This window comes from Chiloscyllium plagiosum, unplaced genomic scaffold, assembly GCF_037043375.1.
Source record: "Chiloscyllium plagiosum isolate Xiang-an unplaced genomic scaffold, Cpla_swu_hap1 HiC_scaffold_21, whole genome shotgun sequence".
Classification (NCBI taxonomy): Eukaryota; Metazoa; Chordata; class Chondrichthyes; order Orectolobiformes; family Hemiscylliidae; genus Chiloscyllium; species Chiloscyllium plagiosum.
The window spans coordinates 18,218,525-18,237,982 of record NW_028270159.1 but is presented as its reverse complement, the minus strand read 5'-3'; the positions used below and the strand labels follow the sequence as shown (position 1 = coordinate 18,237,982).

Here is a 19,458-nt window from a genome sequence, read left to right as displayed (position 1 = left end):
CATGGGATGAATGTAGATTTCTCCAGCTTCCTCATTTCCACCCTCCCCCCACCTTATCTCAGTCCCAACTTCCGGATTCAGCACCGCCCTCTTGACCTGCAATCTTCTTCCCAACCTCTCCGCCCCCCCACCTCCTCTCCGGCCTATCACCCTCACCCTCACCTCCTTCCACCTATCGTATTCCCAGCACCCCTCCCCCAAATTCCCTCTCCCCTACCTTTTATCTCAGCCTGCTTGGCACACCAGCCTCATTCCTGAAGAAGGGCTTATGCCCGAAACGTCAATTCTTCTTCTCCTCGGACGCTGCCTGGCCTGCTGTGTTTTTCCAGCACCACATTTTTCAACTCTGGTCTCCAGCATCTGCAGTCCTCACTTTTTCCTAGTTGATCTTAACCTACTGTGAATCCTCTTGCAAGGAAGCCTACCTTGAAGAAGCTGAGAACTGAGGGAGTGTTGCACTGTCAGAGGTGTCAATTTCAGATGAGAAATTAAACTGAATCTCTGTTGTCTCAGGCACACATAAAAACCCCACGATACTGTTTGGAAAATCAGCAAAGTTGCCACCTTTATCCTGGCTAATCCTTGTCTCAGCCTACATCACAATAATAGATTATCTGGCCATTATCGCATTGTTGTTTGTGAGATTTTGGTCGACACAAATTACAACAGCAACTACGCTTCTAAAGTACTTGGATGAGTGTAAAGTTCTTGAGACAGCCTCTGGTTATTAAAGTGCACTTTATAAACAAGGTCTTTTAATAAAGAAGTAAAAGAGGTGAGAAATGTTTAGACTGTATTTTCAGTCTGACAATGTTTCAAAAATGGAGCATCAAAATTTACACCCCATTTTCCCTTGTAATCCACCTGTCAGAATTTTTATTGAGTCTATCATATGGCTGTCTCAGATCCTCAGCTATTTTGCATGCAATATCTGGGTGCATTCAAGAGATTGGCAGTTTTAATACTTGAATCGGGAAACATGTATATTCACTGGCTGCATTACACTTGTGTGGTTTTGCTTTCCATTATTGGTCTTTGTTTTTATTAATTTCACTAAGGTTGAAGTAACAACGCAACGTAAGAGTAGAAAGTATCAAAGAAACAGAAAATATACAACATATATTTATTTAAATGTATGCTGCTTTTATCGATGGAGCTTCCTCTCTTACTGACACTGCTATGCCAGCTGATGATAAAATACATTAAGTATACCAATTATGCATTATGCTATTTTCTTAATGACAGCACTTTTGTAGTAAACCTGCTTTATGCAGTGTCTCTGGTTTTTCCCCCCACTTTGGTGAGTGCACAGATGAATGCAAACAAGGAACTGTGCTCTCTGTGACTGCTTCTTTCCATGTTGAACATGCAGACTCAGGTCAGTTAGTGACCTCTGGGATCCACTGGGAACAAGCACTGAGAACAAGTGCTGAGCTGGGGGGCAGCAGAACATGTTAAGACTCTTGTTTAACGATCCCTCAGAAATGGAGAACAACAGAGATTGCTCTTCGTTATAACTGTACCAAGTCAGCCTAATTACTGCTCTGGGTATTAAAAGGCAGACAATCTATGGCAAATGCTTAATTTACAAAGCAGTTTTTTTTTACTCTGTGCAGAAGTGTAATAAATGATAGGTTATTTTTAGATTATTAAAAATGCCATTTTAATATAAATATATATTTGAAAATTAAAAACTAAATCAGAAATGATAGAACAAGAAATAATAATTTAAAGCTACATTTTACATGGACCTCAAGAGGATGTCACCACCTGCCTTCATCAAACAGGCTTGTTGTGTGCTTGAGCAGAGACCTCTCCCTGAGAGGATTCCATAACCTGCTTGCTCCAGAAAAAGAAAAACACAGTAAATCCAATTTTCTATAGAAAACAATCTTTAAACCTGTATTTCTATTCTATTTACTTTTTACAGCCCGATATATATTCTCTGTAGGTGAGACATTGTACATGGCCGACCAATGTATGGAAGCTTGTTAAGGGAGAGGACTGAAGGACAGATTGCTAAGAAATGAATGATTCATTTCTTCAATTTAATAGTGCATTGTTGTTGAAATTCAACAGCAGAACTTCTTGTGTAGACACAACAGCTAGTTCAAAATAATTACCAACACATGGAGGTTCTCCATGATATTTACAATATCTATGTTTTTGCAGTTCTGAAAGTAGAATGATAGAAAATCTTTACTAATACTTTGATAGAATATGGTTGCCATAAAAAACAGTAAAACTGTCATTCATAGCATTTGACTCAGTATTACAAACGCTGTACAAAAAAACAAAGTGCTAGAGAAACTCAGCAGGTCTGTAGGGTGAAGAGTTAGTGTTTCCAGTCTGATATAGCTCTTTTTCAAGACTGAAAACAATTTTAGTAATTTACTTGTTTTGTTTGTAATCCAGAAATAGTACAGTATATCTTTAAGAAAAGTAACCAAATACCACATACTAGGCATGTTGGCATTGGATGAAGCACTACATTCAATAGAGTAATTCCAATTAAAGATTGGGATTATAAGGAAAAATTGACTAGACAATATTGTCTGGAATCTAGCAGAACAAAATTTGATCTCATTGAAACATACAAATTATTAACGGTTAGTTGCTAGGTTACTTATTAGGAGAATGCTTCCTCTGGCTGGGGATCTAGATCTGAAGGTCACAATCTTAAAATAAGGAGTCAGCCATTTTGAATTGAGATTAACAGAATATTATTCAGTGAGAGAGTTTTGAATCTTAGAAATTTTCTACCCCAAATGACTGAGGAAGCGCAGTGTTGGATATAGTCAAAAGGAAAACCAATGCATATTGGATATGAAAGGAATTAAGAATTAGGAGGATAGTGAGATAGATCAACCATGACTAATGAATGGTGGAGCAGCCTCAATGGGCCAAATGACTTGCTCCTATTGATATGTTCTTATGCACTCATTTAAATACGTAGTCTCAACTACTGTGCCATTGCCTACAAAGACAAAAATTGTCTCTTTTTCTGTCATTTGTAATTGTATTCTATTCCATCACACTTTCATAAAGTCAGCAGGTACAATGCACTGAATAAAAAATCCTCCAGTAGGATTCAAAACATTCTTTTGATGGTTTTATTTGCAAATGTCTGAAAATAAAATATCAATGAGGCTTCAGAACAAAGTGGATTTTTTTCCAATGGAACTGCCAACTTAATCATCCCTCTTAACCAACCAATTCGTTATGAGTAAATTATGCAATCAAACATGAAAGCAGTGTTAAGATCTAAAAAAGCATTTACATTTTAAATGTTGTTGACGTTGTCATCTCTGCTCAGGTAAGTACAATCTGTGACAGTCAAATGCAATAGTTTTTTTGAGTAATGATGTTTCTAACATTGTGAAACCATCAGATTTCTTTTGGTACTGTGTACTGAACTCACCTTGCATATGTGATTTGCTGATGCAATTCAACTTGTGAAAATTACCATGTCACTGATGAAAGATTATAGAACTTTTCTAGTATCAAGGAGTTTTCTTGGTTAAAATATGGTGTAGCTGGAGATGCCAACACATTTATTGCATGGCCAAATAACTATTATTTATTTTCCTCTCCAGCCAAATAAAATTATATTGCTGAATTAATATTTCTGGTGAGTGTACTCCCTTGTTGCTGGCTTCACCTCCTGGTTTGGGAAAAGTTGTACAATTATTAGAACACACTCCACTCTCACCCAAGTGACTACTGTTGATGTGTGAACTTTAATAATGAGTGTCAGTTGGCTATCCAAGTAAAATTGGCATGGCAGTAGTAAATTCACACTATTGCTTCCAACACAGGTGAAACGATAGTGAGCTGAAGGTAAAAATCTAGTTGATAATCCCATCGGAGGCCAGCAGTATTTTACCACTGCCCTGGCTTGAATCTCACAGATTGAAAAATCAAGCCTGGAACATTTGCTACCTGCACCCATACCTTTCTACGGAGAATTTTATTTTATAAAACTGGCAATTAGGAGACACCATGGTTTTTGCAGACTTTTTTTGTAATTTCTAAAATGATCTAATTTAGGAGTCAATTAAACAAATTCTAATTTGAGACATCATTGTAAATAGAATAAAGGATTAAAAGTTATCATACTACCGAAAATGAATTACATTGATATTAGATAAAAAATGCGATCAAAGATTTTTCTAATAAACTATAATAAACGTAATTGTTAATTTTATGTATTTGAACCACCAAATCACAATAGGGGTTGGGAAATTGCAAATAAAGAACAGGATGAAGAAACTCTTTCTGGATTGTCAGTGAAAAACTTTGCAGAGAATCCTCTGATTTTCCAATTTTTTTAAACCATGAAAACAGATTCATACCAGATGTAGGAACTCAAAATGTTAGCTTGCTCTGCCTTTATGGATACTGTCTGACCTGCTGTGATCTCCAGCATTTGTTGTCTTCAGTACAGATTCATACCAGATGTTGCTTTAAAACATTGATAAAAGGTGGAAAGGCATTGGGTGAACAATCACAATAATGGTCTTTATTAGAGCTTACCACAGGGCAGACTAACATTAGGGTATTTGGTTTTGAGAATGTTATGATTCTTTGAAAGAAAATATGAATGATTTGCACCAATGCTATACTATTATTGTGCTCAGCTGGAAGTGCAAGGTGAGAACCTTTACTTATAAATTACTCTTTCTAAAACCTTTAGGAAGTACTGAAGCAAAAGCATTAGCACAGGTTATAATTAACCCCAAAAGCCAAATGCCCAGAACAATGGCATTATAAATCTCAGCTTTTTGCTGGAGTTGCAAAGGGTCAAAGATTTCTCAGCCAGGTCCAGGACTCTAGAACACCCACAAGGAACTTGCAGAGTTTTCCTGTAGCCACAAGTCCCATTGGTTTAACCAGATTGAAACATGACCATAGCGAGCTTTGGGAAGATTTGTAGCTCAGGTTGAGGTTCTGGATGTAGGTTTGCTCACTGAGCTGGAAGGTTCATTTCCAGACATTCCGTCACCCTACTAGGTAACAGCTCCAGTGGGCCTCTGGGCAAAGCACTGCTGCTGATTCCTGCTTTCTATTTATATATTTGGGTTTCTTTAGGTTGGTGATGTTGTTATTTCCTTTTCTCGGGGGTGGTAGATGGGGTCTAACTTGATGTGTTTGTTGATAGAGTTCTGGTTGGAATGCCATGCTTCTAGGAGTTCTCGTGCGTGTCGCTGTTTGGCTTGTCCTATGATGGATGTGTTGTCCCAGTCAAAGTGGTGCCCTTCCTTATCTTTATGTAAAGATAATAGTGAGAGGGGGACATGTTGATGTTCATGTATCTTGGTGGTTAGTTTTCTGCCTGTTTGTCCAATTTAGCATTTGTTACAGTCCTTGCACAGTATTTTGTAAATGACATTGGTTTTGCTTGTTGTTTACATAGAGAAATGTCATTTACAAAAATGCAAGGACTGTAACAAACACTATATTGGACAAACAGGCAGAAACTAGCCACAAAATGACATGACCCTCTCTCACTAGTATCCTTACATACAGATAAGGAAGGACATCACTTCGACTGGGACAACACATCCATCCTAGGACAAGACAAACAGATACGCACAAGAATTCCTAGAAGCATGGCATTCCAACCAGAACTCTATCAACAAACACATCGAGTTTCACCCCATCTACCACCCCCTAAGAAAAAGAACAGGAAATGATATCACCAACCCAAAGAAACCCAAACATATAAATAGAAAACAGGAATCAGCAGCAGTGCTTCGCCTGGAGGCCCACTGAAGAGGTTACCTTGTAGGATGACGAAACTTCTGGAAGTGAACCTTTCAGCTTACTGAGCAAACCTACATCCAAAATATGACCATCTTAAGTCAATTTTTTTTCATATCCTGTAACCAAACCAATTCAGCCCAGAGGAAGAAGGCTCCTTTCACCATTCATTGAGAATTGAAATCTTGTAAAGAGCTCCTTCCACTGTTTCAGGGTCAACTGCTATTGACTGTTTGAGACTCTCTCTATGGAAATCAAGTATATGCAGTTCTACACAATTTACACTAAAGCTTACACAAAGTGAATTTTGTTTCATTTTGTTGATCTAAAAAGAGAAATAAATTCAGTTTTCTATTTTATACAATATTTAAAAATTAATATGATAAGGGAAGGTAGTTGTGTGGTGGCAATGTCACAGTAATCCAGCGACTCAGAATAATGTTTGGAGTCGAGGGTTCAAGTTCTACTATGATTGATAGCAACATTTGAATTCAGTAAAATCTGGAATTGAAAGTTCGTCTAATGGCAATCATGAAATCATTGTTGATTGTCATTTTAAAAAATTGGTCCATTAATGTTCTTTGGAGAAGGAAATCTGCCATCTGGTGCATTGACCCTGGTGGGAATACTGTGCTGAAAATTAAGCTCCATTACTCTATAAGTCATCACAAGTGTGCAATATGACTAAACTGAATCTCTCGCTTGGTTAAAACCTGACTGTAACCACTACCTACGACAAAAGAAACTCATATCAGCTTTCATTAATGAACAAGAATACAAAACATTTATTTTAATAAACTGATATGGTGGCAATAAAGATTAATTACTAAAATGCAAACTTATATTATACGTTCTTTAAATCCAAACACATTCACACAAAGGACAGACAGGGCAAATGAAACAAACATTTTTTCCCCAGAAATATTGTGGGTGAAAAATATAGCAATAAAGGAACAAAGTCTGTGGATCAGGTTTCAAACCACAAAAGGGAGTGATTGAAGTGATTTTCTCAGTTTGTTTTTTTTTCGCAATAATACTGTGTTGTCAACTGCAGCATTCCTCAGGTTGGACCAGAGTTAGCAGTGCCTTTTGTAATTTATCTTGCTTGCAGGCTTTGGAGGTCTGCATCACGACAATTCTCCAACCTCTCTGTTCCGTGACAATCTGCCACTTACAACTTATCCATGCGTTGCTGTTGGGCAGTTACTTTTTATCCCCGCCCCCACCAAGAGAGTCCCTGGATACCAGTGTGTCTCATAGAATTCAACTTTTTAAACTAATTATGTGTATAAAGAATTAGTGGCCACAGTGTTCTATTGTTTCTTTAAATTGCAAATAAAACTAATAATCCAAACTCCAATTTTCCAGTTTCAAATTCCAAATAAAATGTATGCCATCCTCACATTGGTTTGGCCTACCTGTGACTCCAGATCCACAGCAGCTGGAGAAATTAGAGCGGATGCAGGTTCTGCCTTAGAGCTTTACCACTGCTGCTGGGTCAAAATTTGGGAACTTTCCACAACCCAAAGACTGCAGCACTTCAAGGCAGCAGATGACTGCTACCTTCAAGGGAAGTTAGGGATGGGCAATAAATATATCCAGTATCTTTAACGTTCCATGAATGATTAAAAATGATAGGTTGAAGCTTTTGACTGGAAGCTAAATTGGCCTAATTTTGCCTTATAGAGAAACGTGCTTTCCAACAACAATACAGCCTACCCAAACATTTTCTCTTTAAACAGAAAATCTTACATTCTTTTGGTTAAGTGACTAAAGGTAGCACTGTTTTTCCTCAATTAACAGTATTTAGCTGTTGGCTATGATCAGAGCTGCAGGATCAACCAGGTGAGAAAGGTGAAGTTATCCAATTGCATGATATTGGCTTTAGAAGCCCATGGTTGCTACAGGCATATGATAGTGACAAAAAAAAATGCTCAAATCTTTGACCTTCCGAAAGGAATGGCTATGTGAATTGTGTTTTACTATTTGAAATGAATGACATAAGGTCCAAGCAAGCTGCCAATAAACTGATGTAAATTAATGAAACTGCAACTTAATAGCCTGTGCCATACTTAAAAAAAGTGCCCAAGACATTTTCATTTATATTTCACAAGATGGTATATTTTATCCAAACAGTAACAGATTTATTGAGAAAACAATTCTTATTGTACAAAAAAGTAGTTTATCACGTTTTAAGTTGCGTTCACAAATGTACGCAATAGTTGTAGTCGTTAAACAAAATTTAAACAAAGTTTTAAAAATTGAAAACATACATTAAAACAAAAAAAAATAGAGAAAGTCTAAGTGACAGTCCAAAACTAGTTACCAACCAACCTTGATGACTGATATCAATTGTCTGAAGACCAGTAGCATGTTACTGCATTTCATTTTTCCCAGCCTAAAATTTAAATACAGGGACATTTTACATTATGAATGCTACTTGCTGAACTCTAGTACAAACTCCACGCTTCCCACTCCATTCTGCACCCCACATTTTTGGACTTTAATTTCATTATAGGCCTGATATTTTTGGCATTCATCTGTGATCAGGAGACATTACATTGAAAAAGGTCTAAGTACCCTAGCCGCTCTGGATATATGACACAAATCACACGTTACTCAAAACCTCTAAAGGCAAAGTAATATAAAATTTCATTTTCACATTGTTCCCACAGGCAACCTTAGTCTTGTTTAACTGGTTTTGCAAATGCAAAAGTAAGCAAGTGTTTATCTGAAAATTGTGACACGGGTTAACTTTTAGACAGTTACTTCAATTCATCAAATGAAAACTTGATCTAGACGGACATGAACATCATCTGTTCAAACCTAACTCCATTTTGAAGAGAGTTTCCCCATTTTTCCTGCACTCTCTATGTTGACCATCTTCTGCACTCTTATTCTCAGACTGAAATATAATTTACATTCATTTCCTATTCCTGAAGAATTAAGAAAATAGATGAGAAAGCTTAACATACAGTCCTCTCAATTGCCCTTGCAATTCATGGTCATGATGTTGCTGAGAAGGTGCTAAGCATCCTCCAGGTTTTCCTTTAGTGTTTCACAGAACACAAAGCTGCATCTTTGAATGTCTCCAATTATAAGACAATGCCACCATTCAATAAACACAATAGCCCCCTAACAGAGGAGTAAATATCTTAAGCCTCATCTTCCCAATGCTAAACTTAAGATACAGATATATCCTGTCCTTTGTCCAATGGCTTGAATGCTTGTCAGAAGAGAGGAGAGTCACAGTACGTACATGGACTCTGCAGCAGGCGCTTTATCCAGTCAGGGTCTGGAATGTGAGAAACACATGTTCAATAAAAGGTAATTTAAAATGAAGCATCAAACCACTAAATAAATGTTAAAGTAGAGTGAAATCTGGTTTTGGTATTCAAAGACTGATGAATATTGAATCTAGGTTATAACATGTTTACCTACCTGAATCCACCACAGTCAGAATATTTCCCATTGAAGCAGTACAATTAACAAAATTCATTGGTGTAGTGTATGGACAAGGAATATTGGACAGTACATGCATTAATTCAGGTCTTCAGTAAAAAAATCTTGATATAAAACAGCTCACATGCAGTGGGAATGCACAAATGTTGTGCATCACTGGTTTATTTATTAAATGCATTGCATTAATATTTTTCCATTTGCTTTTTAACAATAATGTGAAAATTTGCAGAATCTCATCTGTCAGACAATTCAAGATTTATTTGCAACTGGATGTTCTTGCTATTCAGAATACAAACGTGTGGAACTACCATCAAATAACATTGCCAGAATTACAATGTACTCTTGGAGCGGAGTACAGTCACACTCACTTCTTCATACATTAAAAAATACAATTGCATCAAAAGTTGACCTGAATAAGAAAGGTCAATCCCATTTAGATAGATATATTCCCTACAGTGTGGAAACAGGCCATTTGGCCCAACAAGTCCACAATGATCCTCCGAAGAGTAACCCACCCAGACCCATTTCCCTCTGACAAATGCACCTAATATTATGGGCAATTTAGCCTGGCCAATTCATCTGACCTGCACATCTTTGGACTTTGTAGGAAACCAGAACACCCAGAGAAAATCCACACAGACACAGGGAGAATGTGCAAACTCCACACAGGCAGTCGCCCAAGACTGGAATCAAACCTGGGTCCCAGGCACTGTGAGGCAGCAGTGCTTACCACTGAGCCACTATGCCACCCGATAGCCATATATTTAGCTTAAGAATGTTTAGCTGCACATTTCTATCTTCTGCAGACTAGCAACTTACAGTAGGCCTGTTTATAACAATGTGATTTTTACTTTCAAAGATAACAGCCAGCAAGTAAAAATCTCACAAATTTACTCTCAAGGCTGGGCAGTCAATGACTAAACAGATCGTTGTAATTTAATTGTTCAGCATGAAATTGCACTTATATAAGAATCCAAATTGTGAATATGGCCATCTTGAAATTCAACATTTCAAGTATAATCCTTCTTCACAACTGGATGTGGTGGTCTTTCCAGCTCCACCTCCTCCTTTCCATTCCACTTCTGACTTCCAGTTTCCAACCAGACTCATCCCTCCCATCAACCAACCAGGTCGTACCCACTACCTGTGTTCACCATTCTGCTATTCTCCCCATCCCCGCCCCTTCATCTGTAGCTCCACCTACCCCCACATCTAGTGCTGAAGAAGGGTTAAACCCAAAACATCACCGTCTCTAACTCCGATCCTGCCTGGCTTGCTGTGCTCTTCCAGCCTCCTGTTTGTCTACTCTGGATTCCAGGATCTGCAGTTTCTTTGTCTCATATTAAAATTCAAGATTTTCTAGCTGAAGTATTGGGTATATAATTTATCCTCGTTTTCTTGCTTTTTTATTTGTTTTGTCTAAAGAGTTAAGCTTTTTATAAAAAAAACTCCAGATTTTTATAACTTCTGTGAAATTGAAAATGTACAAATTCTTTTCCCCAATTGTTCTTTTGTTAGAAGTCCATAGCATTCCCCAAGTAGCAGGGATACAGTTTGCAAATTGTGGGTGGTACCTTTGAACTTGTGCTACCAAAGTACTACATTATTGAGATGCATCATTTTCCCTCTGGAACCCAGGAGTGAAAAGAACATCTTACGGCTTGCAACATGGGGAATTGCAGCATTAAAATTATATATTAGTTACCAGTTGAAGACCCAGTTTGTTTCAAATTGTTGCATTTCTTACTAGAGAAGAATTTTTTGTCATTATTACATTGCTGTTTGTGGACTGTTTAATTTCACACATTGCAACAGCGACTGTGCTTCAAAACGTCCTTAACTGGCTATAAATTGCTTTAGGATGTCCTGTGGTCATGAAAGGCACAATATAAAGGCAAATCCTTTTATTCTTTCTTCCTAAACAAGACTGCCAATAGTAGATTAATGGTTGTTCAGGTAATTAAATTGTCAGGAGCTGTCAACAGTCACTGTAATTCATTATATGCAATGCATCTTAGAATGTAGTGAAAGCTGCTAAATTAACGTATGCTTTTTCTTTCTGGCTGTAGTTCATTTGTACATTGGAGACTGAAATACATGACAGAAATTCTATTTCTAACTGCAATGCATCTGTTTTCATGCAACAAGAACAGCATTACCACTTCTCTATCTTTAAGTTCATTTACATCACAAGATTTCTCTGGTCAACTGTGAACGGACATCCAGAAACAAAGTTCAAACTCATGTATCTACATTGTAACATTCAAAAAAAAGGTCAGGTCTGTTGAAGGTTTTGAAATTTTCTTTACAAATAGCTCACCTGAGGGTAAGTGCTGTCGAGCGATGCTGTCTTGTAGCAGACATCTGCGATAGGTCAGACTCTGACACGCATGGTACGTCAGGACACATCTGTAAATCAGAAGTTATATCATCAAGATTGTCCTTGACAAGTATGACAATTACACTGATTGTACCTTTAACTCTGTTCCAGCTACTCAGAAAGCAGACAAGATCTCAGTTTAACATCTCATCTGAAAAAAAAAGTGCCTTCAGAGTTGCACTAAAGCACCAGCCATAAATTGCATATTCATGTCTCAGGAGCAGGACTTTTTACACAGATGGCTGCAGCAGCAACGCAAGATGTTCAGCAGCATCATGGACTTAATAGTTTACTTTATGGGAGACCTAACCATTGGACTCAATATCCATTTTACGTCACCAGTCTGAGTGCATTATATAAACTCCAGAGTGGACTTTAGCAACTCAAAATTACTTTAAAACCAGCTCCTAGTGCCTCATCAAGTAATGTCACCCTGACAGGAACATTTCACTTCACTATCAGAGTCATAGAGCTGTACAGCATGGAAACAGACCCTATACTCCAACTCACCCATGCCGACCAGATATCCTAAATTAATCTAGTTCCATTTACCAGCACTTGGCCCTTATCCCTTTAAACCCTTTCTATTCATATATGCATCCAGTTGCCTTTTAAATGTTGCAATTATACCAGTCTCCACCACTTCCCTCTAGCAGTTCATTCCACACACGTACCACCTCTTTGTGAGAACGTTGCCCCCTAGGCCTCTTAAATCTTTCCCCTATCACCCTAAACTATGCCATTTAGTTCTGGACTCCCCCACCCCAGGGAAAAGACCTTGTCTATGTACCCTATGCATGTCCCCTCATGATTTTATAAACCCCTGTAAGGTCACCCCTCAGTCTCTGACATTCCAGGGAAAATAGCCTCAGCCATTTCAGCCTCTCCCTCGTGCTCAAACCCTCAAAACCATGGCAAAATCCTTGCAAATCTTTTCTCAACCTTTTCAAGTTTCATAACATCTTTCCTACAGCAGGGAGACCAGAATTGCATGCAGTATTCCAAAAGTGGCCTAACTACAGCCACAACACAAAATCCCAACTCCTGTACTCAATGCACTGACCAAAAAAAGGAAAGCATACCAAACACCACCTTCACTATCTACAAAGTTAAAAATCACACAACACCAGGTTATAGTCCAACAGGTTTAATTGGAAGCAAACTAGCTTTCGAAGCGACGCTCCTTCATGAGGTGATAGTGGAGGGCTCGATCATAACACAGAATTTATAGCAAAAATTTACAGTGCGATGTAACTGAAATTATACATTGAAAAATTGATTGTCTGTTAAGCCTTCATCTGTTAGAATACAGTGATAGTTTCACTTCTTTCATGTGTAAATCACAAAACCTGTCGCGACACTACAGATTTCTTACAGAAACTCAGCACCCACGGACCAGTCGAACCAGGAACATTTCTCGTCACAATGGATGTTTCCGCACTCTACACCAGCATCCCCCACAATGATGGCATCGCGGCAATAGCCTCAGTACTCAACATCAATAACTGCCAGTCTCCAAACACATCCTACAACTCATTCGCTTTATCCTCGATCACAACGTCTTCACCTTTTACAACCGTTCTTCATCCAGACACACGGAACAGCCATGGGGACCAAATTTGCAGCCCAATATGCCAACATTTTTATGCACAGGTTTCAACAAGACTTCTTCTCTATGCAGGATCTACAACCAACATTGTACACCAGGTACATTGACGACATTTTCTTCCTCTGGACCCATGGTGAGGAGTCACTGATAAAACTACACAGTGACATCAACAAGTTTTATCCCACCATCAAACTCCCCATGGACTACTCTCAACTATCTGTCTCATTCTTGGACACATGCTTCTCTATCAAGGATGGACACCTCAGCACCACACTCTACCGCAAACCCACAGACAACCTCACAATGCTACACTTCTCCAGCTTCCACCCAAAACATATTAAAACAGCCTATGGACAAGCCCTACGCATACACCAGATCTGCTCAGATGAGGAGGAACGTGATGGACACCTGGAAGTACTCAAGGATGCCCTCACAAGAACGGGATACGATGCTCAACTCATCTACCGCCAGTTCCAACGTGCCCACAGCAAGGAACCGTAATGACCTCCTCAGGAGACAGACACGTGCTGCAAACGACAGGGTACCCTTTGTTGTTCAGTACTTCCCAGGAGCTGAAAAATTACGCCATGTTCTTCGTGACCTGCAACACATTATCAATGAGGATGAGCACCTCACCAAGACCTTCCCCACACCTCCACTACTTGCCTTTAAACAACCGCCAAATCTCAAACCATTGTTCGTAGCAAACTGCCCGGCTCTCAGGACAACTCCATACAACCCTGTCACAGTGGACGCTGCAAGACATGTCAGATTGTGGACATTACACGTGGGGACACCTCACACCTTGTACATGGCAGGTACTCATGTGACTCAGCCAACGTTGTCTATCTTATACGTTGCAGGCAAGGATGCCCGGAGGCATGGTACATTGGGGAAACTGAGCAAAGGCTACAACAACAGATGAATGGGCATCGCACAACAATCAACAGACAGGAGGGTTCCCTCCCAGTTGGGGAACACTTCAGTGGTCCAGGACATTCAGCCTCGGACCTTCGGGTGACCATCCTCCAAGGTAGACTTCGGGACAGGCAGCAGAGAAAGGTGGCCGAGCAGAGGCTGATAGCTAAGTTCGGTACCCATAGGGAAGGCCTCAAACGGGACCTTGGGTTCATGTCACATTAGAGGTGATCACCATTGCACTACACACACACACACACACACACACACACACAGATATTCCTACACACACACTCTCACATACACACGGACACAGGTACACACAGACACCCACACACACCCTTATAGACACACATGTTCCCACACTCACACCCCCTCACAGACACTCTGCACTCACCACACACACACACACTTTCTCACACACACAACCCCCACCCCAGACACAGACAGACAGACAAAGACCCACATGCACACATATTTTGTGAGTGAATTTGTACTTGCAGGGTTACATTGTACTTTGCTCAAAAACTGCATGCATTCATGTAGAACTCTGAGCTCAAAAACTGCATGAATTTATGTAAAACTCTTATCTCACTTTTTAGATTAGAATCAATCTAAACATCAGATCATAGACAGAGAACACAGGGGGCCAACACCTCAACATATTGTCTAGCTATCACCATTGTTAACAGCTAACCCGAGAATGTAACTTTAATAAAAAAGGTTTTGTGATTTACACATGAAAGAAGTGAAACTATCACTGTATTCTAACAGATGAAAGGCTTAACAGACAATCAATTTTTCAATGTATAATTTCAGTTACATCGCACTGTAAATTTTTGCTATAAATTCTGTATTACGGTCGAGCCCTCCACTATCATCTCATGAAGGAGCGTTGCTCCGAAAGGTAGTGTGCTTTCAATTAAACCTGTTGGACTATAACCTGGCGTTGTGTGATTTTTAAACTTTGTACACCCCAGTCCAACACCGGCATCTCCAAATCTTCACTATCTACCTGGGACTCCACTTTCAAGGAACTGTGAACCTGCACTCCAAGGTCTCTTTGAGAACAACACTCCCCAGGACCTCATCGTTAAGTGTATAAGTCCTGTCCTGATTTGCCTTTGCAAAATGCAGCACCTCACATTTATCAAAATTAAACGCCATCTGCCACTCCTCAGCCCATTGACCCATCTGATCAAAATTCAGATTACAACAGGATCTTGATTAGATTGGCCAATGGGCTGAGGAGTGGTAGATGGAGTCTAATGTAGATAAATATGGTGCTGCATCTTAGAAATGTAAATCAGGGGAGGACTTATAAAATTAAACTCATTGGGTCAAATTCCTAGAATCCATCTTGGGAGCACCATCAGTTCAAGTGTTGCACCTCAGGAAGATCACCACCACCTTCTTAAGCCAACTACTGAACCAATCTACATAGCCTTGTCCAAATGCATTGTTTTAAAATTCTAATTTAGAGGCAGAAGTGTGCAATTCAAAAACCTTAGCTGCAATAGTGTTTTGTTAACTAATGAGATATATTCAAATGCTGAGAACATTCAGTTGGATGCTAAGTAGTTGTAGGAATAGAGCTCAATTTCTATGAAAATATTTATCAAAAGAATGGTAATCTGTTCTATCATCATATTGTAAAACTGATTAAAATTGATAAATTATCTTTCAGAAATTATTGTTGGTCTGAAGGAGGAAATATTCTAAGTATAATAATTGTATAAATGATCAGGAAAATCTTATGCTTGGTTTAAGTTCACTTAAGTGTTTTAACTAGCTCAGAAATTCTAGCTTCAGCTACCTAAACACTATTTTCCACATTCCAGTACTGAATTATGGATATTTCAGTCAGATAATTTGGATTGTGGGTAGTTCAGGTCAAATGGGGTCAAGAAGCATCTCGTGGGACCGCAGAGAGCAGTGCAGAAAGTCAGTAACTTGTCTGAAGCCATGCTGCAGTAGTGCAGCAGCTCACCAAATTGTCTAAGTGGGTTTTCATAAAAAATTTCATTATGTTAGTAAGTCTAGTTTTTAAGTTGCTATGCTAGTAACAAGGGACAATTAAACATTAGCTCTCCAGTGGAGGGAGAACAAAAAGTATCAAGCAATCACTGGTCCTTAAGAAGTGTAGAAAATGTGTTGCTGGAAAAGCGCAGGAGGTCAGGCAGCATCCAAGAAGCAGGAGAATCGACGTTTCGGGCATGAGCCCTTCTTCAGGAAGGGCTCATGCCCGAAACGTCAATTCTCCTGCTTCTTGGATGCTGCCTGACCTGCTGCGCTTTTCCAGCAACACATTTTCAGCTCTGATCTCCAGCATCTGCAGTCCTCACTTTCTCCTTTATAAGTGTAGTCCAATCAGCACACACAAGAGAATGGAGTTATCATAAGACAGAACTGCAAATCTGGCTGACAGTGTTACAATGGAACTGTGCATTTCAACTCCAGAAAATACATGAGTAACATATGCACACGATGCAGAAGTTATTGGATCACCCTTATGGGATAGATCCTGTGTCTCTAGCAGCTGGCCGTGCTTACCTGTGCCAAATGTGCCCATTGGAGCAGACAGCTTTGCGTCGATCCGTAAATGGTAGTACCTCTTTACAAAGGGAACAGTGTTCAGGAAATGTCTGTTTGGTCAATTTCTTCAAATTGTGAGAAATCAGAACCTAAACCCAAAAAGTGTAGGGAGAGGGAAAAAAGATAGAGAGAGAGAAAAGAGTATGCAAGAGAGTACTTGCAAGCAACAGATGGAGAACACATAAGAGAGCAAACACGAGCATTTACGAACACAAACACGTGACAATGCAAAAATGAGCACATGAGCAAAACAGCACGCAAGAGAGAGCAAGAATAAGCACAAGACAGCAAGCCACACATGGAGACACAGGAGAGAAAAGACAGAAAGTGACACAGCAAGACAGTGGGAGAGCAGAGAGTTGGCAGGGGGGAGGTGGAGATGGTGTGTAGAGAAAGAAAGGTTAAGTACTTGACAAAAATAAACAGAAACCCTTATAAAACACAACTTTAACATTTCACACTTCACATTAGCTTCAACCAATAAAACAATCCCTTTCCCAATGCTGTCCAAGAGTTTCCACTTTGAGATGCATCAGTGATCTAGGTGCAAACTACAATAAAGATTACCCATGTAATGCTCAGGTGTCTATTAAGCCTCATTCGTATAACTGTCAAATGTAAAATCTGCCACAAATCAACACAATAATGACACACATTGGAACCAACGACATAGGAAGGGGTAAAGGATAAGATTCTGAAGGGACAATATGGAGAAATAGGCAGGAATTTTAAAAAGGAGGTCCTCGGGAGTAGTACTATCTGGATTACTCTCGGTGCTATGAGCTAGTGAGGGCAGGAATAGGAAGATAGAGCAGATGAATGCATGGCTGAGGAGCTGGCGTATGGGAGAAGGATTCACATTTTTGGATCACTGGAATTTCTTCTGGGGTAGAAGTGATCTGTACAAGAAGGACGGATTGCACATGAATTGGATGGGGACTAATACACTGGCAGGGAGATTTGATAGAGCTGCTCAGGAGAAGTTAAACTAGTAAAGTGGGGGGGGTTGGATCCAGGGAGATAGTGAGGAAAGAGATCAATCTGAGACTGGTACATTTGAGAAAAGAGAGTCAAACAGTCAGGGCAGGCAGTGACAAAGCAGAGAACAAGATAGGACTAATAAATTAAGCTAGATTTATTTCAATGCAAGAGGCCTAACAGAGAAGGCAGATGAACTCAGGGCATGGTTAAGAACATGGGACTGGGATATCATAGCAATTACTGAAACGTGGCTCAGGGATGTGCAGGACTAGCAACTTAATATTCCAGGATACTAATGGTACAGGAAGGACAGAAAGGGAGGCAAGAGAGGAGGGGGAGTGGCGTTTTTGATAAGGGACAGCATTATAGCTGTGCTGAGGGAGGATATTCCCAGAAATACATCCAGGGAAATTATTTGGGTGGAACTGAGAAATAAGAAAGGGATGATCACCTTATTGGGATTGTATTATAGACTCCCTAATAGTTAGTGGGAAATTGAGAAACAAATTTGTAAGGAGATCTCAGTTATCTGTACGAAAAAAGGGTGGTTATGGTCGGGGATTTTAACTTTCCAAACATTGGCTGGGACTGCCATAGCGTTAAGGGTTTAGATGGGGAGGAATGGTGTACAAGGAAATTTTCTGATTCAGTATGTGGACGTACCTACCAGAGAAGGTGCAAAACTTGACCTACTCTTGGAAAATAAGGCAGGGCAATTGACTGAGGTGGCAGTGGGGGAGCACTTTGGGGCCAGCGACCATAATTCTATTAGTTTTAAAACAGTAATGAGAAAGGATAGACCAGTTCTAAAAAGTTGAAGTTCTAAATTGAAGTATGGCTAATTTTGACGGTATTAGGCAAGAACTTTCATAACCTGACTGGGGGCGGGTAAAGTGACTGCAGGAAAATGGAAAGCCTTCAGAAATGAGATGATGCGAGTCTAGAGAAAGTATATTCCTGTCAGGGTGAAAGGACAGGCTGGTAGGTATAGGGAATGCTGGATGACGAAAGAAACTGAGTGTTTGGTTAAGAAAAAGAAGGAAGCATATGTCAGGTATAGATAAGCACAGCAGGTCAGGCAGCATCAAAGGAGAAGGAGAATCGATGGTTCGGGCATAAGCCCTTCTTCAGGAATGAGGAGGGTGTGCCAAGCAGGCTAAGATAAAAGGTGAGGAGGGACTTGGGGGAGGGGCATTGGGAATGCGACAGGTGGAAGGAGGTTAAGGTGAGGGTGATAGGTCGGCGAGGGGGTGGGGGCAGAGAGGTCGGGAAGAAGATTGCAGGTCAAGAAGACGGTGCTGAGTCTGAGGGTTGGGACTGAGAAAAGGTGGGGGGAGGGGAAATGAGGAAGCTGGAGAAATCTGCATTCATCCCTTGTGGTTGGAGGGTTCCTAGGCGGAAGATGAGTCGCTCTTCCTCCAGGCGTCGTGTTACCATGGTCTGGTGATGGAGGAGGCATGTCCTTGGCGGAGTGGAAGGGGGTGTTAAAGTGTTCAGCCACGGGGCGGTTGGGTTGGTTGGTGCAGATGTCCCAGAGGTGTTCTCTAAAACATTCCGCAAGTAGGCGGCCTGTCTCCCCAATGTATAGGAGGCCACATCGGGTGCAGCGGATGCAGTAAATGATGTGTGTGGAGGTGCAGGTGAATTTCTGATGGATATGGAAGGATGCCTTGGGGCCTTGGAGGGAGGTGGGGGGGGGAGGTGTGGGCGCAAGTTTTGCATTTTTTGCGGTTGCAGGGGAAGGTGCCGG

The 19,458-nt window shown here is 40.1% G+C and overlaps 1 protein-coding gene across 3 annotated transcripts in view; it reads right to left on the bottom strand.

Annotated features, from left to right (window-relative positions):
• Nucleotides 1–6,514: 6,514 nt before the first annotated feature.
• gtf3c4 (general transcription factor IIIC, polypeptide 4) overlaps nt 6,515–19,458 on the bottom strand; it is a 33,473-nt gene continuing 20,529 nt past the window's right edge. The window contains exons 3-6 of one of the 3 annotated variants that reach the window (XM_087998369.1): nt 16,686–16,816; nt 11,546–11,634; nt 9,023–9,058; nt 6,515–8,161 (exon numbers count right to left, since the gene is read on the bottom strand). In XM_087998369.1, the coding sequence (XP_087854495.1) occupies nt 8,148–8,161; nt 9,023–9,058; nt 11,546–11,634; nt 16,686–16,816 (270 nt within the window). In that variant the 3' untranslated portion in view covers nt 6,515–8,147. Of the gene's footprint in view, nt 9,059–11,545; nt 11,635–16,685; nt 16,817–19,458 lie in introns of all 3 variants that reach the window. The other 2 variants (XM_043720326.2, XM_043720327.2) reach the window with 2 other exon arrangements.